Consider the following 12,560-nt stretch of genomic DNA (forward strand, 5'->3'; position numbering starts at 1 on the left):
GTTGATCTTCCGAAATATTGCATCTGACGGTGCTTTTTCCAGCAGAATCCCGGCTCCGGTGCGCGATCTCCAAATAATCATGAAACATGCAAAATAGATGAAATAACATAAGTATTGTGTCCCAATATGAAATATATCAATGAATAACAGCAAATTATGATATAAAATAGTGATGCAAATTGTACGTATCACAACCCCTCAATATGAGAAACCGAGAAAATACCCAAACTCGAAAACTTAACAAGTGATACATGCGAAATCCATTTCGATGATCTAGAGAGCTTGCTATGGAAATAACCACAAGCTCTAAATCATCACATGGATAAGATCCAAATAACAACCAAAAAAGATGATGCAAGGATGTAAAGGTTTGAGCAAACTATAAATCGGTCACCAACTACACCATGAGACCTGTAAGAAAGAAATCCTATCAAGAGCAAACCTTAACCTTGCACGTTCCACTTGAGCTCGATGATGACGATCTTGACCGCAACAAGATGGAACGTCTTTCTTGACTGTGCTTGCTTGACGAAGTCTTGTGGATTGCTCCCCCATAATCCACCATGGGAGAGCTTCTTCTTCGGCGCATCTTCACATATCCATGATCGCCATATGGATGGTAAGCTTCAAGCATATGATCTCTTCGAGTTGTCTTATCTTGAACTTGCACTTCATTTATTCATTCTTCACCATGTTGATGTCTAGAACTTAAACTTGAGGGATCACTCACTTCATCTTTATCTTCAAGACATACTTGACACTTGATATTCTTCATCAATTTCTTCTTATTGCAACCTTGAAGCCAACCTATGGTTCAAGCATTGCCTATGGACAACTCCTACAAATATAACTCAATGCAAACATTAGTCCATAGGAGTTGTCATTAATTACAAAAACCACACATGGGGTCTCCATGCACTTTCAAGGCTACACCACTCTCACCAACATTGTTATGCCCTAGAGGGATGAGCCATCTCGGATAGATTAACTATACACATGGATATCGACAGAGAGATCGTGTCCGATCTAAGGAGCAAGGAGGAGATATCCTAGCAGCTGGAAGTGATACTCCTAGCTTTGGGGATCGCTTGGATCAGAGTTGTCATCGAGCACTTCCACTACTAGCTCGATGAGTTAACCTAGTTCTAATCTCATTGTTGCATCTCCATAGATATATCTTGGTGGTTCTTGTAGGGTGAAAATTTTGTTTTCCAAGCATGTAACCCAACAATAAAGGTTCGGTCGCCGCCTTCAACAGAAATACTTAGTGGATCCTTGCATTGTGCTAGGGCACGAGGAGAATAAAGTGATCCTTTGTGGCGCTTGGTGGGCTTTATGCCACCACACATCTCAAGCGAATGTGTACTTCCCCCAAAGAAAGGAACTTTGGGTATGACATCATCTTCTCCATCTTGCATTTATTTCTACCCTTTACTTGTTGTTTCGTTTGTGTATTCTTTGTATATGCTTTCCATATAGGTTATCTACCTAGTTGCATATAAAAAACTTGCATTTTTTTTATCTCAAACTAAATTTGCATTTTTGTTAATCCCTAAAATTATAAAAGGTAATAAAAATTGATAGTCGCCTATTTATTCCCCTCTAGTCAACCATACCAACCATTTCACATAGTATGCAATATTCTTACCTCATTCATCTTTTGCAGGTCATGTGCATAGAAGAAGAACTTGGGGATGATATGGTTTGTAAGATTTTACTTTTCATGTAACGCTTCTAGAGTTGTGCAACACAAGCGACATTATCTTCATAGATAATGGTGAGAGTTTGGACGGTGTTCAACCCACATGTCATTTGGATGTGGCCGATCATCAGTCAAAGCCATGCACTCTCATCACATTTCCAATAGTGTTATGATATTCGAGGAGTTCATGGGCCTTCGTTCTTTCGGCAAAACGAGCTAAGATCTTTGATCCCTTACATGATCGAAACATGTCCTTGCTTTCCAATGTTTTTTTGGGCCCCTTATATGTATCGGAAGATATCCTTATTTTCCAATGTTTTTTGGTAGACTTAGAAATGTAACTAGCAAGCAATTTGAGGTAAATGCACTATCCAGTTCGTGTACTTCATGAGAAACATGAGTGCCCCAATTGACAAGTGCGGTAATTTTGTTCACATGATTTTCTTCCCTTCTTCCTCGGGCCTTATGTAATTCTGTCGAGACATAGACCATTCAAGTTTGAGAACTTGGAAATTGGGTGTAGTACAAATATTTTGCATTTCATTTTTATATGGCTCTGGATAGCGACAGTTGGCGTGCCGCCCTGCACGCACTGCATCGAGAGGCCGGCTTCACTCCGCGCCCAATCCTGAAAAAATCCCCTCCGCTCCTCCACCCCAAAATCTTGCACTCTCCCCCGCACGTCAGTCCAGCATCGTCTCGTCTGCTCGGGACCAGGAGAGATGACGCCGCTCCACGCCGCCCCGCCGCCGCTCTCCGCGTCGGCGGCGGTCTCGTCATCCGCTCCACCTCTCCTCCTCGCCAAATCTTACCATCCCAAGGCCGCTGCTGCCTCTTGCTCGTTCGCCGTGACAGCCGCCACTCCGTCAAGAAAAGGTTCAGCACGCTCCCGCCCAAAACATTATTTTTCTTCAATTGCACAGCAGTGCGTCGTGTGGAATCCGTCGGCTGTGCTTTGGTTTGTTTAGTGCCGTGTTGTCACTTCCCACTGTTGGTTTTTTTAATCGATTCTCGCACCGTCTTGTCCCGTGCCCGCGCAACATCCGGGAAGAGGATAAGAACGGCGGCGGAGGCGGTTTTTTTGTGCCTTTTTTCTCTCTCTGCTTCTTTGCGGATCGATTTGTCATTTGCTAGTTCGGTCGTTCAGGTTCTTGCAACAGCATGGACGACGGTAATCTTTCTTCAGATTCCAAGACGGATGCTCGTCAAATTCTTACCAAATGGACCTTGCACCATGGCTTGTAGTAGCAAGATATCCCCTGCCATTTCCGCTGACGCAATCAATTTCTTGTTTCTTGACGCCAGCTTTCCTCGCATGCCCGGATCACAGCCCGGCGGCCGGGCGGTCGCTGGCGCCGGCGCGCTCCGCCCCCGCCTCGTCCCCTGCGCTCGTCTCGGCGGTGCAGGACCTGTACGAGTTCATGTGCAGCGGCCCGCTGGTTGACAGGATCGGCTACACCCGGGAGAGGATCGCCGAGTCCATCGACCGGTGGCTCTGGTGCGGTTCGCAGGTCAGCCGGCTCTTCCGCCTCGACGAGCTCCGGCTGTCAGACGCCGAGAAGGCTAGGATATACCACTTCTACATACCCGTCTTCCTCTGGTGCGAGGACCAGGTCGCCGACCACAGGTCTAAGTACAACGAGGGGGACGAGATCCCGCCATTAGTGGTATGCATTTGATCAATGCTGGTTCTATTTCATTTTTCATCTCAAGTGAAATTAGTTCATATACATCTTCGAAAAAAAGAAATTAGTTCATATAACTTTGTCAGTTAGTGCCGACAGCATCCAAAACTCTCATGACATGTTCAGACCACTTAGACACGAGCACAGATTCTCGTGCATTATGCCGGATGCTTCTGCATTATGCTTTTAACGAAACAAATATCATCAAAGGCATATGCTGTCGAATGTCCACCATCACCATGAAAACCAGTCTTGTGTGGTTAGTACCACAAATTGAGATAACTTGACCAAAATGTGATCTGAACAGTATCAAGTTACAAGAATGAAAAGCTTCAAGTACTTCTGTTCATTCACATTGCTTAAATGGATCATCTTTCTGTATCGTAGATCGGGGTCAGCGCTCCCCAAGGCAGTGGAAAGACAACTCTTGTTTTCGCACTTGATTATCTATTTCGAGTTTCTGGTAGGTGAGTTTTCCTCACCATGTTGATTACCTTGTGTTTTGTTTTCCTTTATGAATGAAATTTGACTGCCAAACTATTGCGCGCCGCAGGAATTCTGCCACGTTGTCTATCGATGACTTCTATTTGACTGCAGCAGAACAGGCATGAATGTTCAAATACAGAGCAATTAAATTTTGTATTGAAAAATATTCGCTTACTGAATTTCAGTGAAATGATCGACAAATACATTTTATTTGCAGGGTAAATTGAGGGAAACACATCCCGGAAATTCTCTTTTAGAGGTACAAGAATACCCCAGTAGCCCAGTCTACTACACTGTGTTTTAGGCTTTTAGTTGAAGTGATGTTCAGCATGAACTGAGAGTACCTTACTAAAACTTCACAGTTCCGTGGAAATGCTGGAAGCCACGATCTCCAGTTCTCAGTCGAGACACTTGAGTCACTGATCAAACTAACAAAGGAAGGTACTGGTCACAAATAAGTATTTATATCTTCTTCAAACCCTTTGCGTTTCTATTCCATGGTCATTTGCGCATAGGTCTATCATTCTTTAGTTTTTTTTAATATTTGTTATGTGAGCTGCATACTAGATTCTTTTTAACGAAAGGCATCATAGATTCATTAATGAAAAATATATTGTTACTGAAATTACAATTGTTTCCTACAATCTTTAGGTATGAAGATGAAGGTTCCACGGTATGACAAGGTAAAGGGTTGCAGTTATCTTCCTATACCTGATGTTTATATTTCATTAGCTGCATGACACACCTCAGATGTCCATGTAGTCTGCTTTCGGTGGAAGAGGTGACCGGGCTGATCCTTCAACATGGCCGGAGGTTGAAGGGCCCACAGAGGTAATCTCGTGTTTAACGGAAAAAAACTTTTTCAGTTGAGACGTATACTGTTCTCAACTTTTTGTATGCTTTCTTTCCTGTTGTAGGTTGTTCTCTTTGAAGGATGGATGCTGGGATTTAAACCTCTTCCAAATGAAGTTGTAACAGCAGTGGATCCTCAGGTTTGTCGCTTGCATGAATACATAATTTGATTTGTTTGTTCTTACAATAGTTTGACTTTTTCTTTTTCTTCTTCAGCTTGAGGTGGTTAATAAGAACCTAGGTGCATACTATGACGCATGGGACAGATTCATTGAATCATGGATTGTCATAAAAATTAAGGAACCTAACTGTGTATTTCAATGGAGACTGCAGGTTATCATTACGTTTATCCAACTAGTGGCTTCATAGTATGCACAAGAAACCATGAATTGGAATTTTCTGACGCTATTATTTTATCTGCAGGCAGAGGTAGCTATGAGAGCTGATGGTAAAGCAGGGATGTCTGACGAGGAGGTGTGTTTTTCATATAGCTAACTTGTTCATCATAGTGACCTTTCTTTCCAGCTGGATCATTTGTTAGCGCCCTACTGATTTTCAAGGAGAGTAGAGTGCTTTAACTGTGTGCAACACCCCCCTCACGTGTGACGGGGCAACAACAATTTTAGGATAAATTGCGGAAACCAGGACTTGAACTCAAGATGGCTCTGTTACCATGTCAAGCTTCATACACTAGCCAACACAGCCAAAAATCCGAACCGATGGAAAGGGCAAATACAATCCACTTATACACTTCATAACAACCATATAGGAAAAACTCTTTCTGAGTTCTTAGCTGTGGAATGTGACCAAACTGGATAGTGCATCTCTCGAATCCGGAAAGTCATCCGCGAAAAAAAATTAGGACTGTCAGAAGCACACCTTCTGAATGAAAAGGACAATTGAGCAAAAATTACAAGGATGCAAATGCGAATGTACTTACCAACCAGTGCCATAACTTTGTATCATAGTTGGGCAATAAACCAATTATGTTAACTGATATCAAATCATACTGTATTGAGTATTGACTTCTGCAATTTCTTCAATAAACCACTTTACATCATTCATCGAGGGCCACCCCTGAATCATGTGTTCATTTATCCATTGATAATCTTGAGATGCCTTAATTTGACTGTTCTTTCCAATGCTGTTGACCATGATGAAATCTGACAATTCCTGCAGGTTATGGATTTTGTATCACGCTACCTACCAGCATACCATGCGTATTTGCCCACGCTATATAAAGAGGGACCAAATGGCTCGAAGAAAGACCATCTGCTGGTCATTGATATAGACGAAGAGAGGACTCCTATCTCTGGTAGCTGAGTCCTAAATGTACATACTGAAATGGATATCTTGACTCAGTGGTTGAGCTTGGGATTTCTGATCTTTCTCAGACCAGATATGCCAAGCAAGCACCACCGACCTCTTTTTTCTTATCGGTTATAAATTCTAAATGTGTAAATTCGATGTATACCAAATTTTGCTATATATTTAAAGAAATTGGCCTCCCATTTTTCTTCTTCTGTCACCAGCATTATTTGCCTTTTCGAATTCACTATTTGCAGAACAGTTCTTCCTGTGTTCTGTGTGCATTATTCGAGTCCCCTTTTACGCATCTCATAATATATGCATTCAGTGATGTAGTTTGGCCTCAGAATGCTGACTGACAAATGGGACCAAGGTTCTGTTGATAAAATTTGCCCAATGTGCACATTGTTGGATTTTTGTTTTTGTTTCTACCATTGTTAATCACGCATTCTTTTTCCGCATTAGTGCATTCATTCTATTGAGTGACTACTTACTACTAACTTCAACTTATCGTTATCAGCCTCTTTCAAGTGACCCTGTATGTGAGTGCTGCACCATCAGATGTTTGAATTCCACACTTTGTTTTTGTAGCTAAGGGGGTTTCTTTTTCTGTAAGTAGCTTAGAAGCTGGAAAACAGAGATAGTGCTTGGTTTCAGATTGTAAAGAAGGATTACCTTTAGAAACACAGACCATCTCAAGCTGTTGCCGAGATTTTTGGAGGATACCTACGATTCGGATATGGTCTTCAAAATAATATGAGCATATGGTCTTCAAACCAGATTTTTGGAGGACCCATGGTGTGAGCAAGAGATTTTCTTGCTGAGGTTTGCGAGACTTTATAACCAAAGTTATTTGTCTAGAGGGCAATGCCTACAGTTCAGGAGGGACTTGTGAGGAGATCTAGCTCTGAGAACAATCTGCAACTACACTCAACTCAGAGCTGAACCCGACAGATTATCTTGGTCAGCCAAATAAAGAAGATCTTACTGTTATAGGCCATGCCTAATTTCCTGCAAACTAGGATGCACAAGAGAATTATTTCTTTACCATATGTGTTTGGCTGGGGACACTTCCAGGGGTGGGAATGTGTTTTGTCCAAGGTTCTCCCAGCCTGGCTGCTTTGTTCTGGACTCTCTGGAAGGCAATGACCTCTTCTTGCTACGAGACAGAACAAGCTCCATGCAGGTACCAGTGGGGTTGTTTACCATATACTATTTGCTAATTGCTTGACTAGTGGAGTGATCGGGAGGGACAAACCAAAGGTGTTGGAGGCGCTGCGGCAAGGTGCTAATGTAGAGAGGATGAGAACCAACATGTTAATAATCGCGAGTGGAGTATTAACTCTCTGAACCATGTTCTTGCTGGTTTGTTTGCTATTTATTATGCTGCTTAAGACATTGCCGTATTCGAATAAGATTTCATATTTTTGAAGCAAAAAAACAAAGCTTCTATGTTTGAACATGTGGCTGTTATATAAGCAGTTGTATACATCTATAGCACAAGATCCGTCGTAGTCTAGGTGGTTAGGATACTCGGCTCTCACCCGAGAGACCCGGGTTCAAGTCCCGGCGACGGAATATTTTGTCTTTTTGTTTCTCAGGCCTCAGCTCCCTTCAATCCATTGTTTTCACTCTTCCAGGCTACCCAGCTGCAGGCAACAGTAGAAATTTTACTGAATTTTGCCCATGCACTACAGAGTCCATGGCTAGAACCAGACGAAGTGGCTGGTTCAACATTTCTCAGGGTGCTTTCTCTCCCATTGGAGGTCACTGCTGTCTCTCTGGTTTCCTGCACCCCGGCTTGTGAGAACCTGGCATTTGCTATTAACTTATTCTTCAGACTTTCCTAATCACTTCTTCGTTTCTTCCAATGCTATCTGTTGCTAAAAAACACTTGGTAACGGTGATCATCAATAGATTAGAACATGACACATGCAACATTTTATCTATGGTAATGGAGATATTTTAAAAATACAGAAACATATCAAATTGTTTTGGAAGCTTTTGAAGGGGTTTCTGGAAGAGATTTGGTCTGAGGTTTTCGTATGTTGTAGAGGGACACAAGGTGCACCCAAAATGGTCACTTGGCCATCTAGGAAAAACCATTTTGAAAATCATTTGAAAATAACTAATAAAAGGGCAGAAACAGAAATAGCAAATAAAAGGGTTCTGGTAAAAAACAAGTATGTGATATTTTTGTAGAAAATCTGTTTAAAACCTCTTAGGGATCGCTCCCTAATTTTTGGGGAATTTCTAGAGCAATATAAAATGGGGTTCCCTTGTAAAGTGGGATCTTAGGGTTTTTTCTTTAAATAGAAAAATAAATTCATTTTGAATTATTTTGAGGTTGAGAAAATAAGGAATATATCACCTCATATCATAGGTACAAAATTTCAAGAGACCAAGTCAAAAAATTCTCAAGCTTTGCCAAGGTTTGAAAAATTAAAGAAGGCATGAGCAATTCAAATGAAACAATTGAAATAAGGCAAAAATGTGGTTTGGAAAAATTTGAGAAGGGCAAAAAATTGAGCTGTTACATGTCGCCATGTTCGTACGTTGCGCTTCGGAAGCACAAGCCTAGGGTTGTGGCCAACACAGGCGACACATCAATGCCTCAGACTCCAATTGTCGCATCGGCCACTCCCCACATGGCCTAGAGGACGTCTTCAAGAAGATAATGACACCGTGGTGCCGCCGCCGACAACTCCGGTCGCTGTACCTAGGGTTTGTGCCGACATCTGAGTGGAGGAGAGGTAAAGTGAATGCACGAGCACACCTCCAAGAAAGGAAACAACGCCGTCGAGCAGGGCTTTCACCTGGGCCAAACACTGTGACCGTGAAGATACGCCTGAGCTTGAATGAAGAAGGAGCGCGAAGAAGAAAGCCATCACCACCGAGATGCGAGGAACACCGGCATAGGATATGGGCGTTGACCACCACTGGCACCACAACGATCAGCAACACCAAGCTAGCTCGCCGCCACCGACACCACCTCCGCGATGCGCGCCACCACGTCCCTGCAGCAAATGGCATCCGATTTACGAGCGCACCGCTGTGACGCGCTTTGGAGGCTCAATGCCCCGCCTCTTGGTCATTTCTGGCTCGAGGTTGGGTAAAGGCGAGCTTGCCGCTGGTGTTGTAGGAGTGTGTTGAAAGCAGAAATGCGGGTGTGTTGTAGCCATTCTTTGATTGTTTTGGTCAACTTAATACAAATACACGCACATCTGTTGTGGGTTGTCGCATTTTTTTCCCTATTATCTTCTTCGTTCCTTGTAGTGCTATTGCTTGGTAAAATCCATTTGCTCATTTTGGAGGCCATATCGCTACCCTCCATTTTGGACGCGATGCAACGGCGTCCGTCGCGTGCTCACGCCCACGAAGGCAGAAACAGCTGTGGTGAACATAGCAGGAAGCAGACGGATGCACCATGGATGGCGATCCGTGGCCAACCCCCCTGACACATCACCGCCGTCCAATCCTCCATAATCCTGCGGCTGAAATGACCCGCGCTCCTCCCTGGTTCCGTTTCCAAAATCCCCAATGTTTTCGCACGAAATCCCGAAAATTTCAAGCTACGCGCCGGCGCGCCGCCCGCCTCCAAAATTCCGCGCCGCCTCCTCTACTTAAACCCGGCGAACTCCTCCCCAAATCCTCACACAGCAGCGACGAACGATCCCACCAATCCCCTTCCCTTCCTCAGCCCAGATCCCGCAAACCAGATGGCCCGCACCAAGCAGACGGCGCGCAAGTCCACCGGCGGCAAGGCCCCGAGGAAGCAGCTGGCGACCAAGGCGGCGCGCAAGTCGGCCCCTGCCACCGGCGGCGTGAAGAAGCCGCACCGCTTCCGCCCCGGCACCGTCGCGCTCCGCGAGATCCGCAAGTACCAGAAGAGCACGGAGCTGCTCATCCGCAAGCTCCCCTTCCAGCGCCTCGTCCGCGAGATCGCGCAGGACTTCAAGACCGACCTCCGCTTCCAGAGCTCCGCCGTCTCCGCGCTGCAGGAGGCCGCCGAGGCCTACCTCGTCGGCCTCTTCGAGGACACCAACCTCTGCGCCATCCACGCCAAGCGCGTCACCATCATGCCCAAGGACATCCAGCTCGCCCGACGCATCCGCGGCGAACGCGCCTAGGCCTGACGCGCCCGTCCTTTCTGCTCGATTCGTACCCTGATGTGTGTTTATGCCTCGTTCATGTCGTCATCTAGTCGCGGTTCTCTGTAATGGATATCATCAAATGTTCTCTGAATCTATGAATGGGAAATACCGATCCGCGTTTGTGTTCATGTATTCAAGACTGTCAATGTTTTCTGCCTTTCATGGTTTGCTCCCACTCGTAACTAATCAACAGCACGAAACAGCCCATCTCCGTCCATCTTCTATAAACATGGCTGACAACAATAAAAATCTGATGTGAGTAGACTCGATCCAGGTGGCAGGGCGAGTCTACCAAATCGATGTTTCGTGCCAATCTTATCCCGATGTTAGCTCCAGATATTGTCCCATGATGCACAGTATGAATGCGGGGAGCTGGTTGACAACTGTGGTTTGACAATCTCGCGGATTGATTCACTGCTGAATTCGGCCAAATCCATGCCTCACAGTTCAGAGACAAAACACCTGTTGCTACCTGGTTCTAATAATTAAGCTCATTTCTAGACACACAAGGCCTGGTCGACAAGTTTCCAATGCCCACTTATTTGGGGAGACAAAAGATGATATACTGTACTGAAGCTGCATCAGGATTCCCAACTGTCATTCTGCTACTGAATGTCAATTGTACTGGGATTACAAAAACAAAAGAGTCTGTGCTTTGATTTGTTTTAGTAAAATGGTTTGTTTTGGTAGATTAATATTTCCTTCCATCCTTGGAATATATGGCACATTCTGATTGCCCGAGTTCATACTTTGACTAATTTAGGAAAGGAGCTCACAATACCCAATTTTCATTTCTTAATGGAAATTGATAAACAAAACTCCATGGCCCCCCATTTATCTTTCGAAGGAAGAATTCAGCAACCACCATGGTTAGCAGTTTTGCTCCTGCACTATAGTTTTTGCAAACGATATTTCTACAGCAAGAAGAAAAGAAACAGGCCCCCGCGTCGCTCCTCCCCTGGGCGACACGGGCGGCGAATCGACCGCGCCGCCGGCAACCACCCCTCCCCTCCACCACCTCCTTCCCTGCCGTCGCCGGTGGCCTCTGCCGGGCAAAGCCCGAGCGGAGCCGGTGGCGGCAGGACCTGTTTTCTCCGGCCGGCGGAGGGGCTCGCGGTTTGGGGAAGCCGCGGTGGCCGGATGCAGCTTGCGGCTTGGCGGCGGGAGATTGCGGCGCACCGGCCGGCGGAGCTGGTGGTCGCGGCGGAGGGCGTCTGCGGCGGCCTGGTGCGTGGCTGCTGGCGGCGGCGCGGCGGGCCCGATCTGGGCTTGGCCTGGGCCGGTCGGGCAGTGGACGTTGCGGGCGCTGCGTCGTTGCTGGCGGCCGGTGCTGGGGATGGTGGTGGCGCGAGGCCGTGCGGGGGTGGCGGCGCTGGGGGTGGTGGGGCGCCGACGGGCCGGATCTGGGCCCTGCGGGCTGGCTCCGGGCGTGTCTGGTCTGGGCGTCGCGGCTGGCTGGCGCGGGAGGCCTGGCCGTGGTGGTGCTGCAATGGTGCAGTGGCTAGGTGCTGGTGGTGATCCGGGGGCGGCAGCCCCGGGCAGCGGCGAGGTGTTGGTGGGGAAGGTGGTCCGGTCTTGGGCACAAAGCAGGATGGCGCAACAAGTCCCGGGCTAACGTCTTGTCTCGGTTGCTGGCCGGCCGGCAGCTGGCCGAGGCCGGCGGTGGCGGCGGCTTCGGGCGCCGCTCCCTTCTTGAAGGCATCGCCGAGGTGACGTTGTGGCTTCCTGTCTGGGTTTGCTCCGGGGAAATCCCTAGATCCACCGTGATCGGTCGATGGCGGCACTCTTGTGTCGTCTTCCCTCTTGAGGGCATCGATTTGGAGTTGCTTAGGTCGGAGGGACCCGTGGAAGTTGGATGGTGTTGGCGTCATGGGTTGCGTGGCGACGATGACAATGGTGAGTGGATTGGAGTTGCGGCATGTCCTTCGTCACCCCTGCCGTGATGGTGAAGTCGGAGCTGCGAGGCGACTTGTGGCAACGATGCCACTTGATTGGTGCTTGCGTCGGTGCAAGGAGTGCATCTTCTCCTATGAAGGTCACGGTTGAAGTCGGAGTTGCCTCCTCCTTGACGTGCTTGGGGGTCGACTGTTTGGCATAGGCTCACTTGGGTTCCGATGTCGTCCGCGGCGAGGGTCTCGGTGGCGGTTGTCTAAGGTGAAGTCGGAATCGCTGTCTCGTGGAGGAGTGACGACGATGACGCTCGATGACATCCTCACCGATGGTCTTTCTCCTCGATGGCGTCTGTGCTTCGTGTGGGTAGCCAGATTGGCCGGGGTGCTAAGTGTGTGTTGTTGGTTTTCGCCCGATTTTCTCCTAAAAATTGGGCACTTTCTTCTTAATTAATAGAATGAGGCAAAGCTTTTGCCTCCGTTT

The 12,560-nt window shown here is 46.7% G+C and overlaps 2 protein-coding genes and 1 non-coding gene across 3 annotated transcripts; all 3 read left to right on the plus strand.

Moving 5' to 3' along the window:
• Positions 1-2,409: 2,409 nt before the first annotated feature.
• LOC124660138 (D-glycerate 3-kinase, chloroplastic-like) lies at positions 2,410-6,248 on the plus strand. Its single transcript, XM_047197928.1, has 12 exons — positions 2,410-2,578; positions 3,008-3,369; positions 3,775-3,854; positions 3,941-3,992; positions 4,091-4,132; positions 4,236-4,314; positions 4,525-4,556; positions 4,636-4,704; positions 4,791-4,865; positions 4,942-5,058; positions 5,149-5,199; positions 5,905-6,248. Exons 1-12 carry the CDS (start codon positions 2,425-2,427, stop codon positions 6,046-6,048), a joined length of 1,257 nt encoding a protein of 418 aa, XP_047053884.1. The 5' UTR covers positions 2,410-2,424; the 3' UTR covers positions 6,049-6,248.
• A 1,290-nt stretch (positions 6,249-7,538) lies between these two features.
• Positions 7,539-7,611, plus strand: TRNAE-CUC. Its single transcript has one exon. It is a non-coding gene; the product is annotated as a tRNA-Glu (tRNA).
• Positions 7,612-9,752: 2,141 nt separating this feature from the next.
• LOC124659882 (histone H3.2) lies at positions 9,753-10,163 on the plus strand. The gene has a single exon (XM_047197698.1). The coding sequence runs from the start codon at positions 9,753-9,755 to the stop codon at positions 10,161-10,163; it is 411 nt and encodes a 136-aa protein (XP_047053654.1).
• The last annotated feature ends 2,397 nt before the right edge of the window (positions 10,164-12,560 follow it).

The sequence above is a fragment of the Lolium rigidum genome, chromosome 6, assembly GCF_022539505.1.
Source record: "Lolium rigidum isolate FL_2022 chromosome 6, APGP_CSIRO_Lrig_0.1, whole genome shotgun sequence".
Classification (NCBI taxonomy): domain Eukaryota; kingdom Viridiplantae; phylum Streptophyta; class Magnoliopsida; order Poales; family Poaceae; genus Lolium; species Lolium rigidum.